A 27,700-nucleotide genomic window follows, 5' to 3' on the forward strand; every position below is an offset into this window, starting at 1 on the left:
GTCTGCTGGTCAAGTGTTGTCACAGCAGCTGTAGCGTGCATTATATTTTCCGTCGGTGTGCGAGCAGCGCTCAGTCCCGCAGCAGCATCCACTGCGACTGCAACACGAGGAGCCGGGCTCATGTTTCACATAAGTTTCGATCAGCACTGCCTTTTTCCTGAGCTTTTTTCTCTTTAAATAGCAAACGCTCCAGGACCCTTTACATGCATGATTTCTTCCTCAATACGGATCTGCCATATAACCGTTATTTGAACTCAGTTCTATTGACATTTCTATGGAAATCTTTGAAGGATTATCCTCATCTAAAGCCATTTCGTTTAATATGGAAACATGTCATTCTTCATGTGCAGTACGACTACAGGGATCTTAATGCAGATGTTGTGGGAAGTTTAATGCAGATGTTGTGTGATGGTAGGATATCATCAGCTGTAAGTCATCGAACCTGAATAAGGTAAGCAAATCCAAACTCCAAATACTTTTATAGTTCGTATTATTTGAGACTAGCACGCTGCTGTTTATCATTTATTTTTTAATACAGTAATATTTTACACAACACAAATGATAGTACAATATTATGTAATACTATGCTATATAAAATCTATGATTAAAAACCTTAAAGTCTGACCTAAAAACAGCTCATCTTATTTTAGGCTAAAACCTCCCTATTTGTAATGTATCATAAATCAGTAGGTGACCCTCTGGTTGACAGTGTATCTTCATTGCATGCCTCTTCTCTTACAGTAACCATGGCTTACACCGGAGTGCAGAAGGCTTTGAAGAGTGATAAGTTAGATGAAGCTCAAGCTCTGGCCAAAAGCTGTGCAGGCAGACCGGACTTTCTCCCCTGTGATGGATTGTCCATCTGCGCGACACACAGCCACGGAAAGTGTTTCAAACTGCACTGGTGCTGCCATTTAGGCTGGTGTCACTGTAAGTGGCCAACTTCCGACATGCAAATACATTCTATTCTATTCTAAATACATTACACTACTACTAAAATGACAAATGGGTCAAAAATATTATTCACTTCACACAATAGTGCAGCGGACAGTATGATTAAAGGTCACTGTAGTTGATCATCTTGCAGAAAAAAGATTATGTGGTAAATGCATGCATCATTTCCATTTACATTACTATTTATATGAATCTACACTCTTAGAAGAAAAGGTTCTATATAAAATTTTAAAGGGTTCAGTCAGGTGCTTAATTTTTATTTCATGGATTTAGTTTTAACCCTTAAATGCATACCATGGGTCTTTAGTGACCCGGGACGTCATTCACCCTCCTCGCTCCGTCCTCATTCATTTTTTAAAGTTAGACATCATCCTTCTTAGTATTTCTCAATCAATTTATTATAAACTAAAAATAAAAGAATGCCTGTTTTCCCATTAATTATTTGTAAAAATTGTATTGGGTCGCTAGCGACCCGAGGTGTGTAACAATGTAAGTATATTTTTTTCTGCACAACAATAATTGAATCTTTGATGACTAAATAAGTGCATTTCACTGTTATTCCACAAGGTGGCAATGTCTGATACACAATGATGAAGTGACATTTCACTCATAGTTACTGCAGGCAGAAAACAAAAGAATAGGAAGTATCATCAGCAAAACTTGAAATGGCTCAGCGATTTACAGCCGAACAAGTACTGAACGCAATCAGATATTAGTGTTACTGTCACTTGATGGTGCGATCAAAATATTGATTTTGAAGGTGTTGAAAATTATAGTTTTGAGAATATGTTTGAGATGGCGAATATGGGCCAGATGCTGAATGTACTGGGAAATTATGGTATATAATTATGGACAGTGATGATGGTATAAAACATCTGCTCAAACTGAACCCTTCCAAGCTCCAAAAGGAAACAAAATATGCTTTATTGTATACGTCTGTAACTGTAACTCTAATATCAGGAGAGTTTTATATATTACGGTTGTCTATTTACACAAAGTGCAAATAGTGTGCCTTGTTGGCAAGTGCTATTCGCACTAGCTTCGCCTAACAATGCCCGTTTGGGAAAAAAAAGATAAAAAAAAAAAACAGCAATTTTGCAACATTTTCAGTGGTGTAGTCAGTAAAGTGTAAGGCTTAAGGTTTTGACGCGATCGACCCGGGTTCGAATCTGCCTTTTGCAGAGCTTGCTCTTCTCTCTTTTCCCATCACATATCACATCAGAAAGGCATTTACTTTTAATAAAAAATAAGAAAATGTAATTTAAAAAAAATGTCTAACGAAATGTTTAATAATAATAAAAGCATTTATTGGGTAGGGTTAGGAATACACGTAGGTGTTAGACTGGCTAAACCCAGCCTGATCTGCCGGCGATTTGATTTCGCCCTGAAGCTCAGTCTGAAAACCTGTACATTCATTTCCACTGCTTCTGTTACACTTTTGCGGCAACCAATCACAGACTGGTTTATCTACCTGGCGTGCTATTGGCGGGTTTAACGCAATGACGGATAGAGAAGCGGTGGGTCGTTGCCCGTTGATCACGCCTCTTGTGATCTGATTGGTTGAAGGACTATCCAATTGCATGCAGAGTTATTTGAATTATGCTCGTTTATCACGCCTCTTGTGGTCTGATTGGTTGAAGGACTATCCAATTGTGTACAGAGTCATTTAATTTATTCTCGTTTATCACACCTCTTGTGCAGTAGAAAATACAGAGCAGACTCCCCAGACCAATGTTCAATCTTAAATCTTGGTCTGGTGATAGCCAGACAAGATAAGGGTAGGAGGGAGGACTTTTATTGTCCCATTAAGGCAGCATCCATTTTATAATTTTAATAAATATTATAATTTACACTCTATGTTGTAATAGTATGTATCTGTCAAAATAAAATATAAATAGCATCTAATTACTATTTACACATATTGCAAAGAACTGCTTTTACATGGTGTAAATAGAATCTAGTTACTATTTACACTTAAAATAAAAGTAAATAGCATCTATTGCTATTTGCACTTAGTGCACTTAGAGCTGCCTTTATATTATTGTGACAGGTAGATATCCAGCCGTGTTAGATATATATCCGGGTCGCAGTGTTGTGCGTGAACGAGTTCAAAAGAACGCGTTCATTGAACACGCTCATTTTTTCGTGAACGTTGAACTGAACGCAACACATTTTTTAATAAAGAACTTGAACGTGAATTAGTTCACATTATGTGTCATGAACGGCAGACATCACTGTAAATGAACGTTGGAATTTGTTTTCCATTGAAAACTGAGTGACATCTGTTTTCTCTTTTGAAACGCAACGAGAGAAAGTTCCTCCCTCCTGTATTCTCGCTGGTGCCGCTTAAATCATGTATCACCAGACAGAAATGGTTTTGACATTGTGTGCGCAATGCATTGCGGGCAACGTAGTGTCCGGCTGAGAATAGTTGAATAGCATACTGGCTTCCGCACAACGTTACCCGTGATGAATAGCAGCAGAGCGGGGTAGGCATAGCAACGCCGCGTAGCAGGCAACGACGAGAGCGCGGAGGGCTAGAGGAGCGAGAGAGAGAGAGAGACAGACCAAAGACGAGAGTGAGAGAAAGCGCTGCAATTTAAAAAAAAATGGCTAGTGGAAGTGATGGCACGGAGACGGACACCGACAATTGCAGTGTCATGAGCAAATGTCTACAATGAGCAGCTTCAAAGAACGTATAGTGATTTCTAGCTCGTAGTGTGAAAAAAAGTATTTATTTGAATATCTCACGAAAAAAGTCAAATGAACTGAACTTTGAACTAGTTCAGAATTAAAATTGTGAACTTTGAACGTGAACTGTTCACTTTGAGCATGTATGAACTGAACTTGAACTAGTTCAGAAAAGCTGTGAACTGGCACAACACTGCCGGGTCGCTAAAGACCCGAATGTGTAATAATGATTGGCGAAACATTCATGCATTTAAGGGTTAATTCATTTTTAATTTTAATTAAATTTTATGTTTTTTTTTTTTTAAAGGGTTCTTTAAATTTGAGTCAAGAACCCTAGGGATCGATATAGAATCCCATTGAACCTATTTTTCTAATAGTTTTGGGTTTCAAATATGACATTTGTTTGAACAACACTATACATTGTGTGTATGATCACGCAATCTGTTTTTCTTATTTATTGCCACAGCTGTTTTTGGGAACATTTATGAGCTTGTGTTGTCATCAGTAACTGCTGTCTGGTGTCACATGGATGCTTTTTCAGCATTGTATGGCTTCAGCTGTACCTGAGCACAAGCTTGAGAATTTCTTAGTAAGCAAGATGTGTAGATCTCCCCAGAAATATCTCACCAGCAAATGCATTGTGTGAGTTAAAACCTTGATGGTTGACTTCATCAAAGCTTCCTGAACCTTGGCGTCACCTCTATGTTCTCCAGTTGTTAGCTGGACATGACCCTGAATCCACCAGTCATCAGCGTATACACACAGGAAGCGTCTGCTCTGCTCCTTTAGCAGGATGTTCACTTCCTCTAGTTCACGTCACTCTGACTAGTTCAGGTCCCGGGTGATTGTAAAAGCTTTCATTGTGTTTTAAGGGAGGTAAATGTCAGTACGAGCCCTTTAGACTGTGTGAACAGATCAAACCATATTTAATACCCTCTCATGACACTTCTGCCAAGGGAACTGAACTTTATTAAGTTCATCCAACAAATAATAAAAGAATATTATCCTCACTGGCCATCACAGAAGTTTTTTGATTTCCTCTATATTTTTGATTAATCCCATCCTTTTCCAGACCAGCTACTGGCCAGTCCTATGTTTGTGATTAGTTATACAACACAAATAAGGTTACTCAATTGATTTATTTGATCATTAATAGCATATCTGTAGTCAACATATTCTAATGTAATACTGGTCTACAGTATAAATGCAGTTATGCAGTTCATCATTGTTTGCATGCAGTTTTATCATTTTTATGAGCACAAACATCCACATTGTGAGCTTTGAGGTTGGAAAAATAATGAATTTGGATTGTAGGATGGTGGTAGACACTTTAAATTTGTGTGTGTGCACATTAGGACAGCTGTAATCTGATATTATTGCAAGAGAGACAGAGCATTATGTCAATGCGTGCTCGTGGTTTATCAGCCAGCACACTTGCCCTGTGAGAACTACTGACTGGTGTGCCATTGTGAGAAGCACTAAATGTAGCATAAAATTACAAACACAACATGCTCACCCTGATATCTATTGTTTAGTATGCCGGATCTGTTAAATAATTCATGGAAGGAAATACTGGAGCTTTGTTGATTAACTGTAGAAACTAAGGGCCCTATTTTAATGGTCTGAAGCACTTTTCCAATCCACTTTTGCTAGTTTAACGACTAAAATGGTCGGCTTCCAAAAGGGTTGTACCTGGTCTCGTAATGAGTCATGGGTGTGTTTTGGGCGCAACATGTAATAAACCAATCAGAGCCTCATCTCCCATTCCCTTTAAAAGCCAGTTGCGCTTGCACCATGGCGGATTCGCTATTTACGTGGTGGAAAGACTGAACGCTTCTCCAGAGAGGAATCCTTTTATTTTTAATATTTAAAAATGTATGCTGATGCCCATTCCTTTGTGTGTGGCTTTAGACCAGGTTTTTGTTTGTCAATGGTGCAGTCGTTTTCAGTTGCCTCAATATAGCAACGTGCCAACAATGCCCCTGAACACACCTCGTTTTCAGACCAGCACGCACATGGGCGAACGGACGGGCACGAGTGCATTTGCTTTTTAAACAAAGTGGAGCTGGACGTGAAAATGATAACTGCGTTGGGCTGAAACGAGCAAAAAACACGTGTCGCGCCTGGTGTTGCATTGCGCCAGGTGTTTGATAGGGCCCTAAGACTTTTGAAATTACACCTAGTGTAGTGGGGACTGCTATTGATTCCTTGTGTGGCTCATTAGGGGCCAAGCACCGAAGGTGCGAAGGCACCTATTGAAACCGTTCCCGTTCTTATTATTATTAGGGGCCAAGCACCGAAGGTGCGAAGGCACCTATTGAAACCGTTCCCGTTCCTATTATTATTATTATTCATCTTCTTCTTCTTCTTCTTCCGCCACGAAGTCTATGGCAGCCCATAGAACCGTATGGTAAAAAGTTATGAAATTTGGCTCACTTATAGAGGACGGTCTCAAGTGTCTCCATAGCAAGTTTGGAGTCTCTAACTCAATCCCTCTAGCGCCACCATCAGTCCAAAATGTGACTCATGTTTATGCTAATAACTTTTGAACCATAAGGGCTACAAACAAAATTCTTTTTTCCCCTGATTCCTTGGCTCAAGACGATTCGATTGCACCATATGACGTCATTTTCCGTCATAAAAATTTTCCCGCCATTTTTAATTTTCCGAAAAACCTACTTTTACGAACTCGTCCTAGACGGTTCATCCGATTTGCACGAAAATTGAACCAGATCATCTTCAGACCATGCTGACAAAAAAACTTGCAAATCGAGTTGATTCGTCAAATCATTTGCGATAAACGCGCAAACAAATTTTACGTAGCGGTTGCAAAAACACACTTAAGGCAATATCTCCGCAACGCTTTATTGTATTCAAACCAAACTTGGTACATGTCATCACAAGCATAACTTGAGGCAACATACAGCGTTTCGGCGCAGCGCCACCTACTGGTCCGGAGATACGAAAATTTGTAATTTTTGCTTATAACTTCTGAACTGTTTGTCCAAAAATCATAAAAGTGGTCTCGTTACATTCAGGACGGCATGCCGAGTCGTCTGATATTCAATTTTACCATATCGGCCATTTTGGCTGTCGGCCATTTTGAATTATGTGCTAAAATGCTGTATTTTATGAACACATGAACGGATTGTTACGAAACTCGGTATGGGTCATCAACACGGTGCCCTGAATGAGCCCAAGAAGTTTCGAAACAGCGCCACCTAGTGGAGATTTTTTTTTTTCAAATGCTTATAACTTTAGGTGAGATTGACTTATTTTCATGAGAGTAACTTTTTTTGTCTCCTGAATCCTTGCCGAGTCCAACGATACCAGACTTGCCAGGTTTCGGCGTATTATTTGTGCAGCGTTGTAATTTAGCACTTTAAAAACATTAGCTGATATCTTCGAAACCGCTAGTCCGATCGAGACGAAACCAGCATCAGAAGTTCGAAAACATAGGTCGATAAATATACAATAATGCCCAAATGTCAAAATATTGATAGTAAGGGGGTGTAAAATCCAATCAAAGTCAGGTGTCAGTCATTTTTCATGTGTTTTTTCATATAAATGTCTATAACTCCAAAACCAAATGAGATATTTTCACCAAAATTGATACAGACATGTATGGGCTCACTACGAGGACACGTAAAAAAAATGGTAGGATTGTGCCACTTGGTGGCGCTATAATAGAACAAAACATGAAATTCCCATTGACTACAATGCAGTATTATGATATAAAATGCTATGCTTTACAAATGAATTGGTGTATCATTACGAAACTTGGTATATGCCATCAGCACCATGCCTTTAAGCTGCTTAAACGGTTTCAAAACAGCACCGCATGTGGTCCATTCTTATATTGAAAAGGCCTCTTGAGGCTAAATTTTTGCAATGACATATTGACACATACAATGCATTTTTCATATTAGTCAAGAAGACTTTGTCTTCTCGACTAATATGTTTCATTTAGATTGTTATTATATTTCATTAAGCATGTCAAACACTTTTGTGTTAGTATTGTATATTAATACATGTATAATTAATATTAGTCAGTGTTTGAAATATTTTTTTTTTTACTTGGTAGCATTAGTGCTCCCAATTAAAAATTTAGGAGCACCAGCAAAAATGTAGGATTACCACAACTAACATGTTTATATATATATATTGTGTGTTTGTGTGTGTCTGTGTGTGATGAAAATATAATGTTTATTTTATAAATACCATTTTTTTAATCAATATTCTCACCATTTTTTATGAAGGCCATTCCCCTCTAATGTTATTAAATGCATTTTTATTTTCAATTCTTTAATTTAATCAATACATTAAAAGAATTAGAATAAAAGTGTCTATTAGAATAATTATTAACTATAGGGCTGTTGCCAATCAAATTAAATAATTTACACATGAACATAAACATCCAGTAGGTGGCGGAAGGTGACCATCTTAATGGGTGAGTCATTGAGTCATTTATTCAAACGATTTGTTCAAACGGCTGATTCATTGAATGAGGCAGTTGTTTATGAAAGGGTAATCACTAATGATAAGGTGCTGTCATGACATGCTGCTGTGATTTGTTTCTAACTATTTTTTTCTGCTGAAAAAGAACAAGTACATATTGTGTCTAAAATGTAATTCACTTCATTTGAACTGTTTATTAAACTGTTGTATGAAACTAGTGTTAATTTCGTCAGACGAGACGAGACTAAATATGTTCGTCAACAACCTTTTTTTCCCTGACGAAGACGAGACGATGACGAGACTGCATCAATGTCCAAAAACGCCGACTAAGACTAAATTAACATGCACTATTGTTGACGAAAAAGGACGAGACTAAAATGTTTTGCATAAAATAAAAACTAAGATAAAATCTCTCTTCATTTTCGTCTACAATCGTCTCTACTTTTTCATCATGAGATGAAAATTCAGCAGTTCAAAATATTCCGAAAGAGTTCGCGCTGTTGCTCGAGTAGGCTACAGGTCTCTCTCATTCTCCTCCTGTCATCTAGCTGCGGCGCGCGCGGTCAGTCACGTGGTTCACGGAGCGCTCAATACTTCTGCGCAAGTTACACAACAGCCGCGCAAGTTACACAACAGCTTCACTACACAGGTGTTTGCATCAATTTTTGGTAAACAGTAGCCTACAGCATATAGTGTGCATTAATTATTACGTCAGCCACATTTACAGTATCATTTTATTATGGAGAGTGGTAGTGGAGATGCAACATTGTTAACATTAATGTTAATGTTTTTCTTGTATTTAGCCCTCAGGTATTCTAATTAAGTCACACTTATACTCATTGATGGTCAAATGTGACCGTACATCTTAACAATTTTTTTAAATAAATAGCCTATATTTTAGTTCAATAATATTTATTGAATATTTGGAGGTGATCTTTTGGTACTATTTGTGCAATACTTATGGTCCATTAATGACCACTTAAAACATTTTTCTTCTAATATTTGTATTATTTATATTACAATTAGTGTATTAATCAAGGTTAAAATAGAGAATTCCAATGCAAAGAGGCAAATTAGAGCCATTTTGTGGCTGGAACAATAAAAAGTTTCACTTGTAATGCCTTTACTGGTGCCTGTATGGCTCTTTAATAAATATACATGTAGTCTAGTTGCTCAAAAAAGTATTGCAGATTATAACTGCTTACTTATTTGTTACATTTTAAGATGTTAATAATAGTGAATAGTGAATGCAAGCAAATATAATATAACCCCCAAAAAAGTTTAAAATAGTGCTAAAAGGCAAACTTGTTTTCCTTATATGTACAGTAGGCTATAGGCCTATACATATGTAATTCATACTGAATCAAGATCGAAATCAATATTTGTGCCCATCGTCTCATAAGCTAATGCTGATTTTAGGCATCTACACTGTAAATCATCCAGTTAGCTGTGGTGTTGTGGCACATACATTATGCAGGTTGTATGCAGAGTTTTCCTTTGACTAAAACTAGACTAAAATGACGAGACTTTTAGTAGACTAAAACTTGACTAAGATACCTTGAGTTGTTTTTTGACTAAAACTAGACTAAAATGACGAGACTTTTAGTCGACTAAAACTTGACTAACAAAAAAAGATATCTAAATGACTAAATATGACTAAAACTAACAAGGACATTTGGCACAAGACTAAGACTAAGACTGAATAAAAAATAGGTGACAAAATTAACACTATATGAAACTATCACATTTTCAATCTTTGTGTGTGCTGTTGATTTGTTTTAATTTCTCCTTGAGAGGCTGCACCAGCCTCAACAGGGCAACCTTGTTACCGTCAGTAACATTATAGTAGGCCCTACATACATTATTATCCACTATCACTTACACTAAATTAAATACAATCTGAATCATTATTGCGTTTTGGTTATTCTTTAGTTATGTTTGTTATTCAACAGTTAATCAGACTACTTATGTCTGGTCGGGCAAGTAAAATTCTTTCAGCTCTTTAGATTAGATTCAACTTTATTGTCATTACACAAGTACAAGGCAACGAAATGCAGTTTAGGTCTAACCAGAAGTGCAATAGCAGCAAGTGCAGGATATACAAAGGTTGCATAAGTGCAGGACATGGAAATGTACTGAATATATATAAATATATATAAATAGAGAGATGGTTATTACTATAAACAGAACAGAATTTACAGGTGAATATGTACAGTGAATAAATATACAGATGGCTATATTGCTATAAACAGAATTTACAGGTGAATATGTACTATGAATATAATATACAGATGGCTATTACTATAAACAGAATTTTACAGATAGAGTTATACAATGATATGTTAGGCTAAACGAGGAATATAGCAGTGGATTAAGTTAGTGCAATAAATTATGGACAGAAGCTATCCAAGAAAGTGTAAAAGTGCAGTGGAAAGTGATTGCATATTACAGTTAGAAGTATGGTGCAAAATGCAAATGTAAACAGTAGGTACTGTAAATAACAGTCGGCAGTGCAAATGAGCATAATCCAGTTAAGGTATTTTAGTGCAAAATGCATAAGTAAACAGTTGTTACTGTAATAAACAGTCGGTAGTGCAAATAACAAAGTGAATGTAGGTGTGAGGTAGGAGAGTTAGCAGTTTATGAGGGAAGTGGATCAGCTGGGGTTTGAGTTCAGTAAAGAGACAGCTCTGGGGAAAAAACTGTTCTTAAGTCTGCTGGTCCTGGTCCGGTGGATCCTGAAACGCCTGCCGGAGGGCAGGAGAGAAAACAGTCTGTGGGCTGGGTGAGAGGAGTCCTTGAGGATGCTGCGAGCTCGATGCAGACAGAGTTTCCTCTGGATGTGCTCGATGGCAGGTAGTGGAGTCCCTGTGATGCGCTGGGCAGTTTTCACCACCCGCTGCAGTGCCTTGCGCTCCGCAACAGAGCAGCTCCCATACCATACTGCCACACAGTTGGTCAGGATGCTTTCTATTGGGCAGCGATAGAAGTTCACCAGGATAGCCGAGGAGAGCTGATTCTTCCTCAGTGTCCTCAGGAAGAAGAGGTGCTGGTGAGCCTTCTTGACCAGGCTGGAGGTGTTGGTCGTCCACGACATGTCCGCCGAGATGTGGATTTACATTTTGCGTGCTGCATTTAGCTCTCTGTCATGTGCACAAAGCACAGTGAAAGGAAGTAACTAATTAAACAACCTAAAGCCTGCTTTAAAGTTTAGAGTGTGAAGATGAAGTTGAATTTGTTAATTATAGAATGGTGGTTCAGTCAGTGTATCAGCTCACAGCAGGCACAGTAATTACAATTTGTAGAAATGAAAAAAAAGTTTGCACCACCACAATTATTTGCACTTGCATATTCAACTTGCATATTCAATTTTACCATATCGGCCATTTTGGCTTTCGGCCATTTTGAATTATGTGCTAAAATGCTATATTTTACAAACTCATTAGTCTATCGTTATGAAACTTGGTATGTGTCTTCCGCACCATGCTTTGAAGGTACTCAAAAAGTGTTGGGGCAGTGCCACCTTGTGGTCAAAGGTTATAACAAAATTTACAAAAATGCTAATAACTTTTGATTAAATTAGCTTAGTTTAATGAAACTGGTCATAATACATTCATTGGCTCATACCGATTCAATTGCACCCTATGACGTCATTTTCGGTCATGATAATTTCCCCGCCATTTTTAATTTTCCAAAAAACCTACTTTTGCGAACTCGTCCTAGACGGTTTGTCCGATTTGCACAGAAATTGAACCATATCATCTTCAGACCATGCTGACAAAAAATCTTGCAAATCAAGTTGATTTGTCTAATCGTTTTCGATAAACGCGCACACAAATTTTGCGTAGCGGTTGCAAAAACACTCATAAGGCAATATCTCCGCAATGCTTTATCGTATTCAAACCAATCTTGGTACATGTCATCACAAGCATGACCTGAGGCAACATGCTGCGTTTCGGCGCAGTGCCACCTACTGGTCCGGAGATACAAAGAATGGATATTTTTGCTTTTATCATTTTTTTAACCGTTTGTCCAAAAATCATAAAAGTTGTCTCATTAGATTCAGGACGGCATGCCGAGTCGTCTGATATTCAATTTTACCATATCGGCCATTTTGGCTGTCGGCCATTTTGAATTATGTGCTAAAATACAAACGCATTAGTCTATCGTTATGAAATGTGGTATGTCTTCCGCACCATGCTTTGAAGGTACTCAAAAAGTTTTGGGGCAGTGCCACCTTGTGGTCAAAGGTTATAACAAAATTTACAAAAATGCTAATAACTTTTGATTAAATTAGCCTAGTTTAATGAAACTGGTCATAATACATTTATTGGCTTATGCCGAGAATATAGATACTAATTTTACCATATTTGGTCAAACATACTGTCCTCAATATTCTTATTTGATCAAAACCTACTTTTTCAAACTCATCCTAGACCGTTTGTCCAATTTCTACCAAAATCAAATCGTATCATCTTCAGACTGTGTCAAAAAAAAGTTAGGGATTTTGCATCAATAGATGAAACTGTTTTTGTAAACCGCAGCGACGAAGTTGAGCCATTATGCCAAAATTACTCTTGAGGCTGTATCTCTGCAATGCTTTGACATATTGGCATCAAACTTTGCATGTGTCATTGTTCCCTTATTCTGACCACACCACATCAATTTCGTATCTGTGCCACCTATTGGTCAAAAGTGATAAACCATTAACTTACATTATCAGTGACTCAATATATGATATTTCAGCCATTTTGCCTAATCTTCGTAAACTGTATAATTGTTAATTGTTGCAGTTGGTCTGACACTCTCAGACTACAATGCATTTTCAGCCTTTTGCTTAAAATCATCTTAAAACGTGATTAATTGCTCATTGCTCCAGTTGATCTGACACTACCAGCCATTTTGGCATGTCTTGTCTTCTTCTTTGCGCTTGGCCCCGGTATTGCTGCTTGCAGCTATATTTATTATTCATCTTCTTCTTCTTCTTCTTCCGCCACGAAGTCTATGGCAGCCCATAGAACCGTATGGTAAAAAGTTGTGAAATTTGGCACACTAATAGAGGACAGTCTGAAATGTCACCGTAGCAAATTTGGAGTCTCAAACTCAATCCCTCTAGCGCCACCATCAGTCCAAAATTTGACTCATGTTTATGCGAATAACTTTTGAACCATAAGGGCTAGAAACAAAATTCTTTTTTCCTCTGATTCCTTGGCTCAAGACGATTCCATTGCACCCTATGACGTCATTTTCCGTCATAAAAAATTTCCCGCCATTTTGAATTTTCCGAAAAACCTACTTTTACGAACTCGTCCTAGACGGTTCATCCGATTTGCACGAAAATTGAACCAGATCATCTTCAGACCATGCTGACAAAAAATCTTGCAAATCAAGTTGATTCATCAAATCATTTGCGATAAACGCGCAAACAAATTTTACATAGCGGTTGCAAAAACACTCTTAAGGCAATATCTCCGCAACGCTTTATCGTATTCAAACCAAACTTGGTACATGTCATCACAAGCATGACTTGAGGCAACATACAGCGTTTCGGCGCAGCGCCACCCACTGGTCCGGAGATACGAAAAATTGCTATTTTTGCTTATAACTTCTGAACTGTTTGTCCAAAAATCATAAAAGTGGTCTCGTTACATTCAGGACGGCATGCCGAGTCGTCTGATATTCAATTTTACCATATCGGCCATTTTGGCTGTCGGCCATTTTGAATTATGTGCTATAATGCTGTATTTTATGAACACATGAACGGATTGTTACGAAACTCGGTTTGGGTCATCAACACGGTGCCCTGAATGAGCCCAAGAAGTTTCGAAGTAGCGCCACCTAGTGGAGAATTTTTTTTTTCAAATGCTTATAACTTTAGGTGAGATTGACTTATTTTCATGAGAGTAACTTTTTTTGTCTCCTGAATCCTCGCCAAGTCCAACGATACCAGACTTGCCAGGTTTCGGCGTATTATTTGTGCAGCGTTGTAATTTAGCACTTTAAAAACATTAGCTGATATCTTCGAAACCGCTAGTCCGATCGAGACGAAACCAGCATCAGAAGTTCGGAAACATAGGTCGATAGCTAGTTGATAATGCCCAAATGTCAAAATATTGATAGTAAGGGGGTGTAAAATCCAATCAAAGTCAGGTGTCAGTCATTTTTCATGTGTTTTTTCATATAAATGTATATAACTCCAAAACTAAACAAGATATTTTCACCAAAATTGACACAGACATGTATGGGCTCACTCCAAGGACACATTAAAAAAATGATAGGATTGTGCCACTTGGTGGCGCTATAATAGAACAAAACATGAAATTCCCATTGACTACAATGCAGTTTTATGATATAAAATGCTATGCTTCACAAATGAATTGGTGTATCATTACGAAACTTGAAATTGGCCATCAGCACCATTTCTTTAAGCTGCTTAAACGGTTTCAAAACAGCACCGCCATGTGGTCCATACTTATAATGAAAAGGCCTCTTGAGGCTATATCTCTGCAATGACACTATATTGACACTCTGCTTTGATATATTGACACCAATCTTTGCATGTGTCATTGTTCCCTTATTCTGACCACACCAAATCAATTTCGTAACTGTGCCACCTATTGGTTGAAAGTGATAAATCATTAAATCATTATTATTGACTGTATTTATCATTTTAAAGCTATTTTGCCTAAAATCACCTTAATAGGTCTTTAATTGCTCATTGCTGCCGTTGATCTGACATTGCCAGCATTTTTGGCATGTCTTGTCTTCTTCTTTGCGCTTGGCCCCGGTATTGCTGCTTGCAGCTATATTTATTATTAGGGGCCAAGCACCGAAGGTGCGAAGGCACCTATTGAAACCGTTCCCGTTCTTATTATTATTATTAGGGGCCAAGCACCGAAGGTGCGAAGGCACCTATTGAAACCGTTCCCGTTCTTATTATTATTATTCATCTTCTTCTTCTTCTTCTTCTTCCGCCACGAAGTCTATGGCAGCCCATAGAACCGTATGGTAAAAAGTTGTGAAATTTGGCACACTCATAGAGGACAGTCTGAAATGTCACCGTAGCAAATTTGGAGTCTCAAACTCAATCCCTCTAGCGCCACCATCAGTCCAAAATTTGACTCATGTTTATGCTAATAACTTTTGAACCATAAGGGCTAGAAACAAAATTCTTTTTTCCTCTGATTCCTTGGCTCAAGACGATTCCATTGCACCCTATGACGTCATTTTCCGTCATAAAAATTTTCCCGCCATTTTGAATTTTCCGAAAAACCTACTTTTATGAACTCGTCCTAGACGGTTCATCCGATTTGCACGAAAATTGAACCAGATCATCTTCAGACCATGCTGACAAAAAATCTTGCAAATCAAGTTGATTCGTCAAATCATTTGCGATAAACGCGCAAACAAATTTTACGTAGTGGTTGCAAAAACACTCTTAAGGCAATATCTCCGCAACGCTTTATCGTATTCAAACCAAACTTGGTACATGTCCTCACAAGCATTACTTGAGGCAACATACAGCGTTTCGGCGCAGCGCCACCTACTGGTCCGGAGATACGAAAAATTGCAATTTTTGCTTATAACTTCTGAACTGTTTGTCCAAAAATCATAAAAGTGGTCTCGTTACATTCAGGACGGCATGCCGAGTCGTCTGATATTCAATTTTACCATATCGGCCATTTTGGCTGTCGGCCATTTTGAATTTTGTCAAAAAATGCTATATTTTACAAATGCATTAGTATATTGTTACTAAACTCGGTATGTGACTTCCTTGCTATGCCCTGAAGGTACTCAAAAAGTTTTAGGGCAGTGCCACCTTGAGGTCAAAAGATATAACAAACTTGACAAAAATGCTAATAACTTTTGATTAAATTAGCCTAGTATATTGAAACTGGTCATAATAGAGTCATTGGCTCATGCCGATTCAATTGCAACCTATGATGTCATTTTCGGTCATGATAATTTCCCCGCCATTTTTAATTTTACAAAAAACCTACTTTTACGAACTCGTCCTAGACGGTTTGACCGATTCGCACGAAAATTGAACCAGATCATCTTCAGACCATGCTGACAAAAAATCTTGCAAATCAAGTTGATTTGTCAAATCGTTTTCGATAAACGCGCACACAAATTTTGCGTAGCGGTTGCAAAAACACTCATAAGCCTATATCTCCACAACGCTTTATCGTATTCAAACCAATCTTGGTATATGTCATCACAAGCATGACCTGAAGCAACATGCAGCGTTTCGGCGCAGCGCCACCTACTGGTCCGGAGATACAAAAAATGGCTATTTTTGCTTATAACTTTTGAACTGTTTGTCCAAAAATCATGTCTTCCGCACCATGCTTTGAAGGTACTCAAAACGTTTTGGGGCAGTGCCACCTTGTGGTCAGAGGTTATAACAAAATTTACAAACATGCTAATAACTTTTGATTAAATTAGCCTAGTTTAATGAAACTGGTCATAATACAGTCATTGGCTCATGCCGAGAACAGAGATACTAATTTTTCCATATTTGGTCAAACATCCTGTCCTCAATGTTCTTATTTGATCAAAACCTACTTTTTCAAACTCATCCTAGACCGTTTGTCCAATTTCCACCAAAATCGAATCGTATCATCTTCAGACTGTGTCAACAAAAAGTTAGGGATTTTGCATCAATAGATGAAACCGTTTTTGTAAACCGCAGCGACGAAGTTGAGCCATTATGCCAAAATTACTCTTGAGGCTGTATCTCTGCAATGCTTTGACATATTGGCATCAAACTTTGCATGTGTCATTGTTCCCTTATTCTGACCACACCACATCAATTTCGTATCTGTGCCACCTATTGGTCAAAAGTGATAAACCATTAACTTACATTTTCAGTGACTCAATATATGATATTTCAGCCATTTTGCCTAATCTTCTTAAACTGTATAATTGTTAATTGTTGCAGTTGGTCTGACACTCTCAGACTACAATGCATTTTCAGCCTTTTGCTTAAAATCATCTTAAAACGTGATTAATTGCTCATTGCTCCAGTTGATCTGACACTGCCAGCCATTTTGGCATGTATTGTCTTCTTCTTTGCGCTTGGCCCCGGTATTGCTGCTTGCAGCTATATTTATTCATCTTCTTCTTCTTCTTCCGCCACGAAGTCTATGGCAGCCCATAGAACCGTATGGTAAAAAGTTGTGAAATTTGGCACACTAATAGAGGACAGTCTGAAATGTCACCGTAGCAAATTTGGAGTCTCAAACTCAATCCCTCTAGCGCCACCATCAGTCCAAAATTTGACTCATGTTTATGCTAATAACTTTTGAACCATAAGGGCTAGAAACAAAATTCTTTTTTCCTCTGATTCCTTTGCTCAAGGCGATTCGATTGCACCCTATGACGTCATTTTCCGTCATAAAAATTTTCCCGCCATTTTTAATTTTCCGAAAAACCTACTTTTACGAACTCGTCCTAGACGGTTCATCCGATTTGCACGAAAATTGATCCAGATCATCTTCAGACCATGCTGACAAAAAATCTTGCAAATCAAGTTGATTCGTCAAATCATTTGCGATAAACGCGCAAACAAATTTTACGTAGCGGTTGCAAAAACACTCTTAAGGCAATATCTCCGCAACGCTTTATCGTATTTAAACCAAACTTGGTACATGTCATCACAAGCATGACTTGAGGCAACATACAGCGTTTCGGCGCAGCGCCACCTACTGGTCCGGAGATACGAAAAATTGCTCTTTTTGCTTATAACTTCTGAACTGTTTGTCCAAAAATCATAAAAGTGGTCTCGTTACATTCAAGACGGCATGCCGAGTCGTCTGATATTCAATTTTACCATATCGGCCATTTTGGCTGTCGGCCATTTTGAATTTTGTCAAAAAATGCGATATTTTACAAATGCATTAGTATATTGTTACTAAACTCGGTATGTGACTTCCTTGCTATGCCCTGAAGGTACTCAAAAAGTTTTAGGGCAGTGCCACCTTGTGGTCAAAAGATATAACAAACTTGACAAAAATGCTAATAACTTTTAATTAAATTAGCCTAGTATATTGAAACTGGTCATAATAGAGTCATTGGCTCATGCCGATTCAATTGCAACCTATGATGTCATTTTCGGTCATGATAATTTCCCCGCCATTTTTAATTTTCCAAAAAACCTACTTTTACGAACTCGTCCTAGACGGTTTGTCCGATTTGCACGAAAATTGAACCAGATCATCTTCAGACCATGCTGACAAAAAATCTTGCAAATCAAGTTGATTTGTCAAATCGTTTTCGATAAACGCGCACACAAATTTTGCGTAGCGGTTGCAAAAACACTCATAAGCCTATATCTCCACAACGCTTTATCGTATTCAAACCAATCTTAGTATATGTCATCACAAGCATGACCTGAAGCAACATGCAGCGTTTCGGCGCAGCGCCACCTACTGGTCCGGAGATACAAAAAATGGCTATTTTTGCTTATAACTTTTGAACTGTTTGTCCAAAAATCATGTCTTCCGCACCATGCTTTGAAGGTACTCAAAACGTTTTGGGGCAGTGCCACCTTGTGGTCAGAGGTTATAACAAAATTTACAAACATGCTAATAACTTTTGATTAAATTAGCCTAGTTTAATGAAACTGGTCATAATACAGTCATTGGCTCATGCCGAGAACAGAGATACAAATTTTTCCATATTTGGTCAAACATCCTGTCCTCAATGTTCTTATTTGATCAAAACCTACTTTTTCAAACTCATCCTAGACCGTTTGTCCAATTTCCACCAAAATCGAATCGTATCATCTTCAGACTGTGTCAACAAAAAATTAGGGATTTTGCATCAATAGATGAAACCGTTTTTGTAAACCGCAGCGACGAAGTTGAGCCATTATGCCAAAATTACTCTTGAGGCTGTATCTCTGCAATGCTTTGACATATTGGCATCAAACTTTGCATGTGTCATTGTTCCCTTATTCTGACCACACCACATCAATTTCGTATCTGTGCCACCTATTGGTCAAAAGTGATAAACCATTAACTTACATTATCAGTGACTCAATATATGATATTTCAGCCATTTTGCCTAATCTTCTTAAACTGTATCATTGTTAATTGTTGCAGTTGGTCTGACACTCTCAGACTACAATGCGTTTTTCAGCCTTTTGCCTAAAATCATCTTAAAATGTGATTAATTGCTCATTGCTCCAGTTGATCTGACACTGCCAGCCATTTTGGCATGTCTTGTCTTCTTCTTTGCGCTTGGCCCCGGTATTGCTGCTTGCAGCTATATTTATTATTTTTATTGTATGACAGATCTACAGATCTTTTGCTTTAGTGGAAATGTACACTTAAAGGGATAGTTCACCCAAAAATAAAAATCATTTACTCATCCTCAAGTTGTTCCAAACCTGTATGAATTTCTTTCTTCTGCTGAAGAAGAAGAGATTTTGAAGAATGTTGGTAACCAAACATTTGATGGACTCCATTGACTTCCATAGTATTTTTTTGGATGTCAATGGGGCCTGTCAACTGTTTGGCTACCCATATTCTTCAAAATTTCTTCTTTTGAGGGTGAGTAAATGATGACAGAATCTTTGGGTGCACATTTCATACACAGTGGCAACTCAAAGTGCTTTACACAGAAATGGAATTAAAATATTCATAAGAAAAAAAGTACCTAACGAAATGTTTAATAATAATAAAAGCATTTATTGGGTAGGGATAGGTGTAGGGAGGGCTTTTATTGTCACATTAAGGCAGAATCCATTTAATAATTTTAATAAATATAATCATTTACACTGTTATTATTGCATCCTGTTAATGTACATCAATACGGAGGTGCAAATAGTATGTATCTGTCAAAATACGCATAAATTGCATGTAATTACTATTTACACATATTGCAAAGAACTGCTACTTTTATATGGTGTAAATAGAATATATCACTGTTTTCACTGGTAATCAGGGGCACTCTCACTGGTGAATCCTGACATAGCTCCCCCCTCAAAGGAGTGGCTTCCAGACGCTCCTAACATTGTCCAGGAGGGAGGTGGAGCAGAGGCGGACCCGGGGGCAGGATGGAGGGCCAGGCCCATGCAGCGGAAGAGGGCATGGAAAAATTAAGGCAGGGCAGGCAGACAGGGCGTAGCAGGCCGGGTAGATGACCAGGGTGGCATAGGCCAGGCAGGTGGCCAGGGCGAAGAAGGCTGGGCAGATGACCAGGGTAGAAGGGCTGACCACCATGGTGGAGTAGGCGACCCCCACAGTGAAGCAGATGACCACCACAGCAGCGCAGACAGGTTTGAAGACACCCACGGCAGAGCAGGCTGAGCAGGTGGCTCGGTCGGAGTCCTCTCTGGACTCAGGGCAGGAGGCGGAGTCCTCTCTGAACTCGGGGCAGGAGGCGGAGTCCTCTCTGGAGTCGGGGTAGGAGGCGGAGTCCTCTCTGGACTTGGGGCAGGAGGCGGAGTCCTCTCTGGAGTTGGGGTAGGAGGCGGAGTCCTCTCTGGACTTGTGACAGGAAGCGGAGTCCTCTCTGGACTCATGACGGAAAGAGACGGAGCCCTCTCTGGACTCATGACGGAAAGAGACGGAGCCCTCTCTGGACTCTGGCCACGGGGTGGGGCTGGAGCCCTCTCTGGACTCTGGTCACGGGCTGGAGCCCTCTCTGGAAGCTGGTCAGGGGCTGGAGCCCTCTTTGGACGCTTCGTGGTCCATAAAACAGGCAAAAGGTCATACACATGCAATCAGTCCAAACAGGCAAACAAGACAGGAGAGACAGGCAAAAGGGTAATCCACGGAACAGGCAAGTAATCCAAAAACCGACAGACAAGAAACCAGGGAAAGTGCTCAGAAATGCAGTTATACAACAAACAAGACTTCTAGACAATACAGGCCCTGTCCCAAATGGCACTCTAAACCCTTGTGGTCTTCCTACGAGTCCGCACTTTCATGACGTAACGCCGCTTTGACTGTCGGGAAGAAGTCCGCTGCGGAACCCGCACCAGTGCGGGCTCGGCAGAAGTGCGCATCAAGGGCGCATATCGACCGCAAAGAGAGCACTCACAAGCACCCTTCTGAGACCTAAAATGACAAATGGGACACCCTACGGTCTCGTGGACTTAACGGACACACGCACGTGCCAGCCATTGTAAGTCCACAAGACCGAAAGTGCATATGAAGTGTGCCATTTGGGACTGGGCCATAGGCAGAGGTGATGAGGAAAATTGGACACAGGTGTAAACAATAAGTGATGATGAGTCCGGGCAAAGGATTATGGAAAATTTAGTCTTTTATGGTATGACAGTCCAGGGTGGAGTGCCCTCTGCTGCTAATTAGGGGCACTCTCACTGGTGAATCGTGACAAATGTAAATATCATGTATCGCTAAGAAAATATGCTATTTTCACTTAAGCTACACTATGTAACTTTTCCATCCACTAGAGGTCACCTGTTTAAAACAAAGGTGTAGTTTGATGACGCCACGTTTGAGCGCAGAATCTTGGGACATGTGGTCTTCACCTCACAGCTGGTGGAAAAGAGTCAGGATAGGACGCGGGCAGAAATCATGTTCATGGATGCGATTATTAACGTTACTGTAGTATGAAGCAGAGCAGGACCGAGTGTTGTGGAGCTGGCAAGGCTGCCGGAGCGATTGAAGAGTGGGACTGTTATTATGGCATAGTCGCCGGCGGGACTTTTATTATGACACGGTCGCCGGCGCCACTTCCTCTTTTCCAGTCATGAGTATGAGGTAACGCAACCCTGTTTATCGTATTAGATATGTCTGAGTGTGTCGCTCGGCGGCTGCTATAGACACTTGTTCACACAGCAGTGAGAGTACAGCGTTTCTGCTAAATAGAACCGAAAACCGAGTGTAAAACAGATATGACGCAATCGACAGGCGACTCCCTCAAACGCATAGCTCACACGTCCCGGTTCCTTGGTTAAAATAGCAATTTCTCACGATTTACAAATAGTTGGAAACATTTGGGATATTCTAAGTACTCAACTGAACAAAATATATAATTTTTGGATATTTTACTGCAAAAATCTTACATTGTTCAGCTTTAGTGTAAATAGAATCTAGTTGCTATTTTTTATCTAGATGTCTTATTTTTTATTGTAATAATATTTCACAATATTACTGTTTTTACTGTATTTTTGATCAAATAAATTCATCCTTGGTGAGCATCAGCGATTTCTTGTAAAACATTTTTTTTTAAACTTACTGACCCCACCGAATGGTTACTGCTAAATAAAAAAGTGTAAAAACTAATATATTGAATACATTTCTGTTTCCATTCTAGAAAAACAGTCTTTATTGTGTTGTTGTCGTACCTCTTCTTTTGGTGCAATGAGAGCCCCAAGAGGACACCACTGTGTTATGGTGTACATTGTGATGATTTATTAATATTGCTCTTGCACAGCACCGCACATGATACCAACAGCTTTGCTGTGCTGTGTTTGACAGCACCCAGTTGTACTCTGAGCAAATCCAGGGCTGTGGTGAGAGAGCAGAAGCTGTGAGAGTGGCGTGTATGTGCTGCTTAGTGAAGTTATGTGGCCATGTGTGAAACGCAGAGAAGGAAGCCTCCTGTTTCTGGCTCTGTGCCTGCAGCTCCAGCTGTCAAACATTGATTTCCTTCTGAGCTCTGTTCTGGCTTGGAGATCCGGTCCTTGTCCAACAGATTTATAAAACAAAGAACCGACAGAAGTCTGTAAATGAATGCCAAACAGTACAAGTGGAACCTCTATTGTTGATTGCACATGAGAAAAGTGTAGTGAAATAATTGTGTTCCGCTTAGTTGAGACAGTCGGCACCCCCTGCAATTTCCTTCGTTTGCTCTCTTCCCAGGACATGTTTGGAATCTCATTAGAATGTAATGAGTTTGTTTTGCTTTTGTTTCTTTCGTTGTCTTTGCTTTTCTTGGCCGGATATGTTTATTAAGTTCCACTCAAGAATTTATTACAGAAATAATATCAAATCTCAGGGCTGCAGTAATTCTTTGCTGATAGAACTATACTATTAGCTATAATTATATGTCCATTTATTTATTTGTTATTTGTATTAATCATTTACTCTATTAGTAGTAGTAGTAGCATCTTTTTCATTTACACTACCCCAGATATTGTGCATTATATTATTGCAGTATATATTATTATTTTGTATATCAATGCAAAAAAAGGATATGAAATGCAACACAAATGAATTGGCAATCTTGTTTTTGAACGGTTTGTATCTGAATGAATCTATTCACAAAATAAATCAAACTCCCCAGTGCTTGATATGAGAGCGTCATTTAACTTTTTACTTGAAAAGCAACTCTCATGCTGTTTTAAAATGTAGTTTAGTAAGTTGTGTCGCTACTTTTATTATTTAAAACCGAACACAAGATATTTGACAGTTGCTGTCTTATGTGCCCTGTGTAAATCCGTTCTGGGGAAGTAAATGAGATGGATGGAGCTATACTGTCATATTTTATCTCTGTTGAGCTGACTCCTGTATAATTCAGGGGATGCTTTTGAGAAAGAGAAAGACGGAGGGTGCATGTGAGAAAGACCTTTAGACAGAGAGATGAGACAAGAGACTTGCTGTCAAAGGCCATGAGCGAGTGAGTGGATGTGGATCTGGGCCTTAGATAACAAGGGATTAGTCTTGTCATAGATGTCCTGATCACACCCTGGCTGCATTCTGCCAGATGTGTGGAACGAAACGGAAATGAGCTGTATGGTCTTTTCATTTTGACCATTTTTCAACAAAGGAGGAGCGTGAGCTCCCATCTGAAACATTACATCACAAACGGGACAAAAAAAAATTGTCCTTAATCAAACTTTTGATTGGATCTTTCATGGAAAACAAGATTTTAATTTTAATTTTGAAATAAAGTGTTTTAACAGAGCTGCAGAGAAGAGTTAGATCGGAAATCATCATATTAGTAGTAGTAGTAGTAGTGGGTGGTCAAAAATGCCCATGTAGTGAATTTTATTTAAACATATAAAATGAAACATATACAATTTCCATATTGTTATCAGTACAACCTTGAAAACAATGTTTTATTTGACATATATTTCATGATATTCTACTAGAACTAGCTGGTTTAGTATGGGTTTACTGTCTGCAGACCCATAGTGACCTATAGCTGTCAGATTAGTTCTGTGTTACAGTGCAGGTTGTTAAATGTATAGCTAATACAAAGTAGGTTTTGGTGATTTTCTTTTCTTTTTTTTTTCAAATCAGCTCAAATCAGCTTAAAATGTGAAGAAAACTTCCAACTCCAAAGTTTGGAACAGAGATTCCATTAAAATGTACAGTGGTGGTAAACAATAGAAAGCTATAATATAATATAATATAATATAATATAATATAATATAATATAATATAATATAATATAATATAATATAATATAATATAATATAATAAATATAATATAATATAATATAATATAATATAATATAATATAATATAATATAATATAATATTTAGGGCTGTCAAAAGATTAATCGCGATTAATCACATCCAAAATAAAAGTTTGTGTTTACATAATATATGTGTGTACTCTGTTAATTATTATTTATATATAAATACACACACAAGCATGTATATATTTAAGAATTTTTTTTAATTTTTATATATAAAACATTTATATTTATATATATTATAGATTATATAAATGTATATACATGCAAATATTTCTTAAATATATACATGAATGTGTGTGTATTTATATTTAAATAATAATTAACAGAGTACAAACACATATATTATGTAAACACAAACTTTTATTTTGGATGCGATTAATCGCGATTAATCTTTTGACAGCCCTAATTATCAGAGGACATCCAATTATGTAAAAGTATTCAAAGAGAGCGTTTATTCTATTATATGATATGATATATATACATTTATATTTACTGCTATTTTTGTATTTCATGTTGATTTGATTTTATAATTAACAGCCATACAGCCAACAGATTAATAATTTATTTCACATATTTGATCATTTGAAGTATATGACACGGATGTCCTTTAATAAAAAAGTAAATAAGAAACACCCAGGTGTACATTCAAAGCTTATTGAAAATTCAGCATCTTGGCAGTGCCACTGTTACTCATATCATTTGCAAAGAAAGAGGTTAACCAATCATAACAGAGGTCATTTATAGAAGTATTAAAGCTACAGTAACAAAGGATCAAAGCAAGGCAGGAAAATGATCATGTAAAACTCAAGAAACATTGACTAACATGGACTAGATGATAAAACAATGAAATGCTACAATGTGTAGAATAAGCATTCATTCATTCTGTGAAAGTAGTATTGCTGCACTGGAATACAACCTCAGTGGATTGCAGCACAACCTTCTATTTGGATCATTCATTTTTTTTTTTTTTTTATCTCTCATTATATGTGCACAGGTTTATTTTTATAATGTAATGAAATATGTTTAAATGAATTACCCTTGACTTTTTTTTAATTTTTTTAATCTCTTTTCTCTTATCTCTTTTATCTCCTAAGAGGAAATAAACTGGTGTGACTGTAGCTTTCATTAGCATGTAGATGGACGCCACAGGTTTTTGGATAACTCTCTCCATGTGAGATACTGATGTGCGTGCTTTAATGAAAACAAAATAGATTTATTTGTAAATGATGATGACTTTCAGACCAGAGGCTGCAGCCATTAATACTGCAGTGCACTGCAAGACTGAACATAATGAAGCATCCTGTGAGTTTTAATGCAATGCATATCTCTTTTTTTTTTTGTTTCAGTTATGCTTAAAGTTTTTTTGTTACCTAAATATTCTCAAAGCCGTAGTTAGAATTTACTTGCTTCAGTCTTTCTGAGGCAATACAATTTTAGTACACAAATTAATATGTGATGTGCTTTCTGATAGATATTCAGGTAATGATCTCCTTTTACTCTGTCTGTACAGGTAAATATGTGTACCAGCCCATGACCAATGTCGCTCAGCTACCCAGCACACCTGTGCCGGTCGCTCCGTCTGACTGCGCCGACACCATTGATCTGTCCATCTCTCTGACTGAACGCTTCCTCCGCATCTCCCCCTGTTTCCTGCCACCGCCTTGTCCCGAGTCCCCGAAATACTGCAACATTGCCGAACTGTTTATCGACGACTACATTGTCAAACGCATCAACGGCAAGATGTGCTACGTTCAGCGGCCCCCAGTTCACACAGAGGCCCCTCTTAGCCCGCCTCAGATAAACCCTGCTTGTCTGATAGCACAGAAACAGCACACTAAAGACAAGCAAACAGTTGAGGAGGCCGTTAAAGGACCGAAAATGGGCCACTGCTCTTCGCCCTCCAGCTCAGAGGACTCGGGGATCAATGCTTTGGGAGGACACTATCTAGAATCCTGCGAGGATGAGTCTGAGGAAGAGGATGAACTTAGCATGGATGGACACTCTAGTCCGGGAAGTCTATGGGACCAGGATGAATGCTCCCTACTGTCCCCTTCCAAATCCACTGTGGAGATTATTGAAAATATTGAAACTACTGTGTGATATTTCTAGACTGCATATTTGCTCTTTGTTCTTTTCACATCTCTCTCTCTCTTTGTCTGACGAGATTAACTCATTGTGTTAAAATAAATATTGTATGTTGGAAAATGCTACACCCATAAAGACATTGCTACACTTTACATTTGTCTCTAATCTACATTTCTACTCTCATTGTCATATGATCCTATGTTTGAGGTTTATCAGCACAGTTCTTGACTTTAAATCTGCACTACGGAAGACTTCTGGATAAAAATGAATGAAATACCATTATTGATTGAGTACATAAAAAATACTTTTTCCAGAATTGTGCTCTCGCCTTACCCCAATTCACTCAGATTACATATAATTTCATTTTGTAGGACTTTTTCTTAGTAATGCTTTGTGTGGCTTGTAAGTGATGGGGATCACATGCAACCTCAAACCATCAGATACATTTGTGCAGAAGAGCAGTGTCGACTCACAACCAACGTAAAACAATAGGTGTGTTCAGCTTGAAGCGACGCTGCACAGACTGATCGGTGTAAGACATCAAAGTACCGGGAGAGCGATTAGAGAGCAAACGGTTCGTATGCTCAAAGCTCAAGCCTGCAATCTTAGCCGGAAAAAGCGCAACGCTGTGGAACGCAGGGAAGGAGACCAGAGGCCTCCTCTGTGGCATTAATTTCTGATTGATCTATTATTCTTTTACACTGAAAAAAATGCTGTTTTATAAGAGAAGTCACAGACAGGTGTGATTCATTTTACGGCACCTCATTAATTTTTTATGTTATCTGCAAACAGTGATTAACTGTTGAACAAAATTCAATGACGTCAAGGCTGTAATGTGATCAGTGTTGCCAGATTGGGTCAAAGATTTCCAGCCCAAAAGCTCACCAAAACCCGCTCACTCCAAGAAAAAAACGCCCCAAATAATGTGATAGAATTAAATTTTTTAAGGTTGATAATTGCCATTTTATCTCCTTAAAACATAATGTTGATGACAAAGTAAAAAAAAAAAGTTTCCCAGGAAAACAGGGAATACATTAAAGAGAACGAACAAATACTACTAAAATGTCCAGTTGGAAACTTGTCAAAACGGCAATTAAGAAATTA

At 38.3% G+C, this 27,700-nt stretch overlaps 1 protein-coding gene across 1 annotated transcript; it reads left to right on the top strand.

Annotated features, from left to right (window-relative positions):
- The first annotated feature begins 68 nt into the window (after window positions 1–68).
- LOC307129382 (UPF0524 protein C3orf70 homolog B) lies at window positions 69–27,498 on the top strand. The gene is made up of 3 exons (XM_079821766.1): window positions 69–451; window positions 742–930; window positions 26,022–27,498. The coding sequence occupies exons 2-3, from the start codon at window positions 747–749 to the stop codon at window positions 26,609–26,611; spliced, it is 774 nt and encodes a 257-aa protein (XP_079677892.1). The 5' UTR covers window positions 69–451; window positions 742–746; the 3' UTR covers window positions 26,612–27,498.
- Window positions 27,499–27,700: the final 202 nt, after the last annotated feature.

The sequence above is a fragment of the Gobio gobio genome (genome assembly GCF_949357685.1).
Source record: "Gobio gobio genome assembly, chromosome: 7".
Lineage (NCBI taxonomy): Eukaryota > Metazoa > Chordata > Actinopteri > Cypriniformes > Gobionidae > Gobio > Gobio gobio.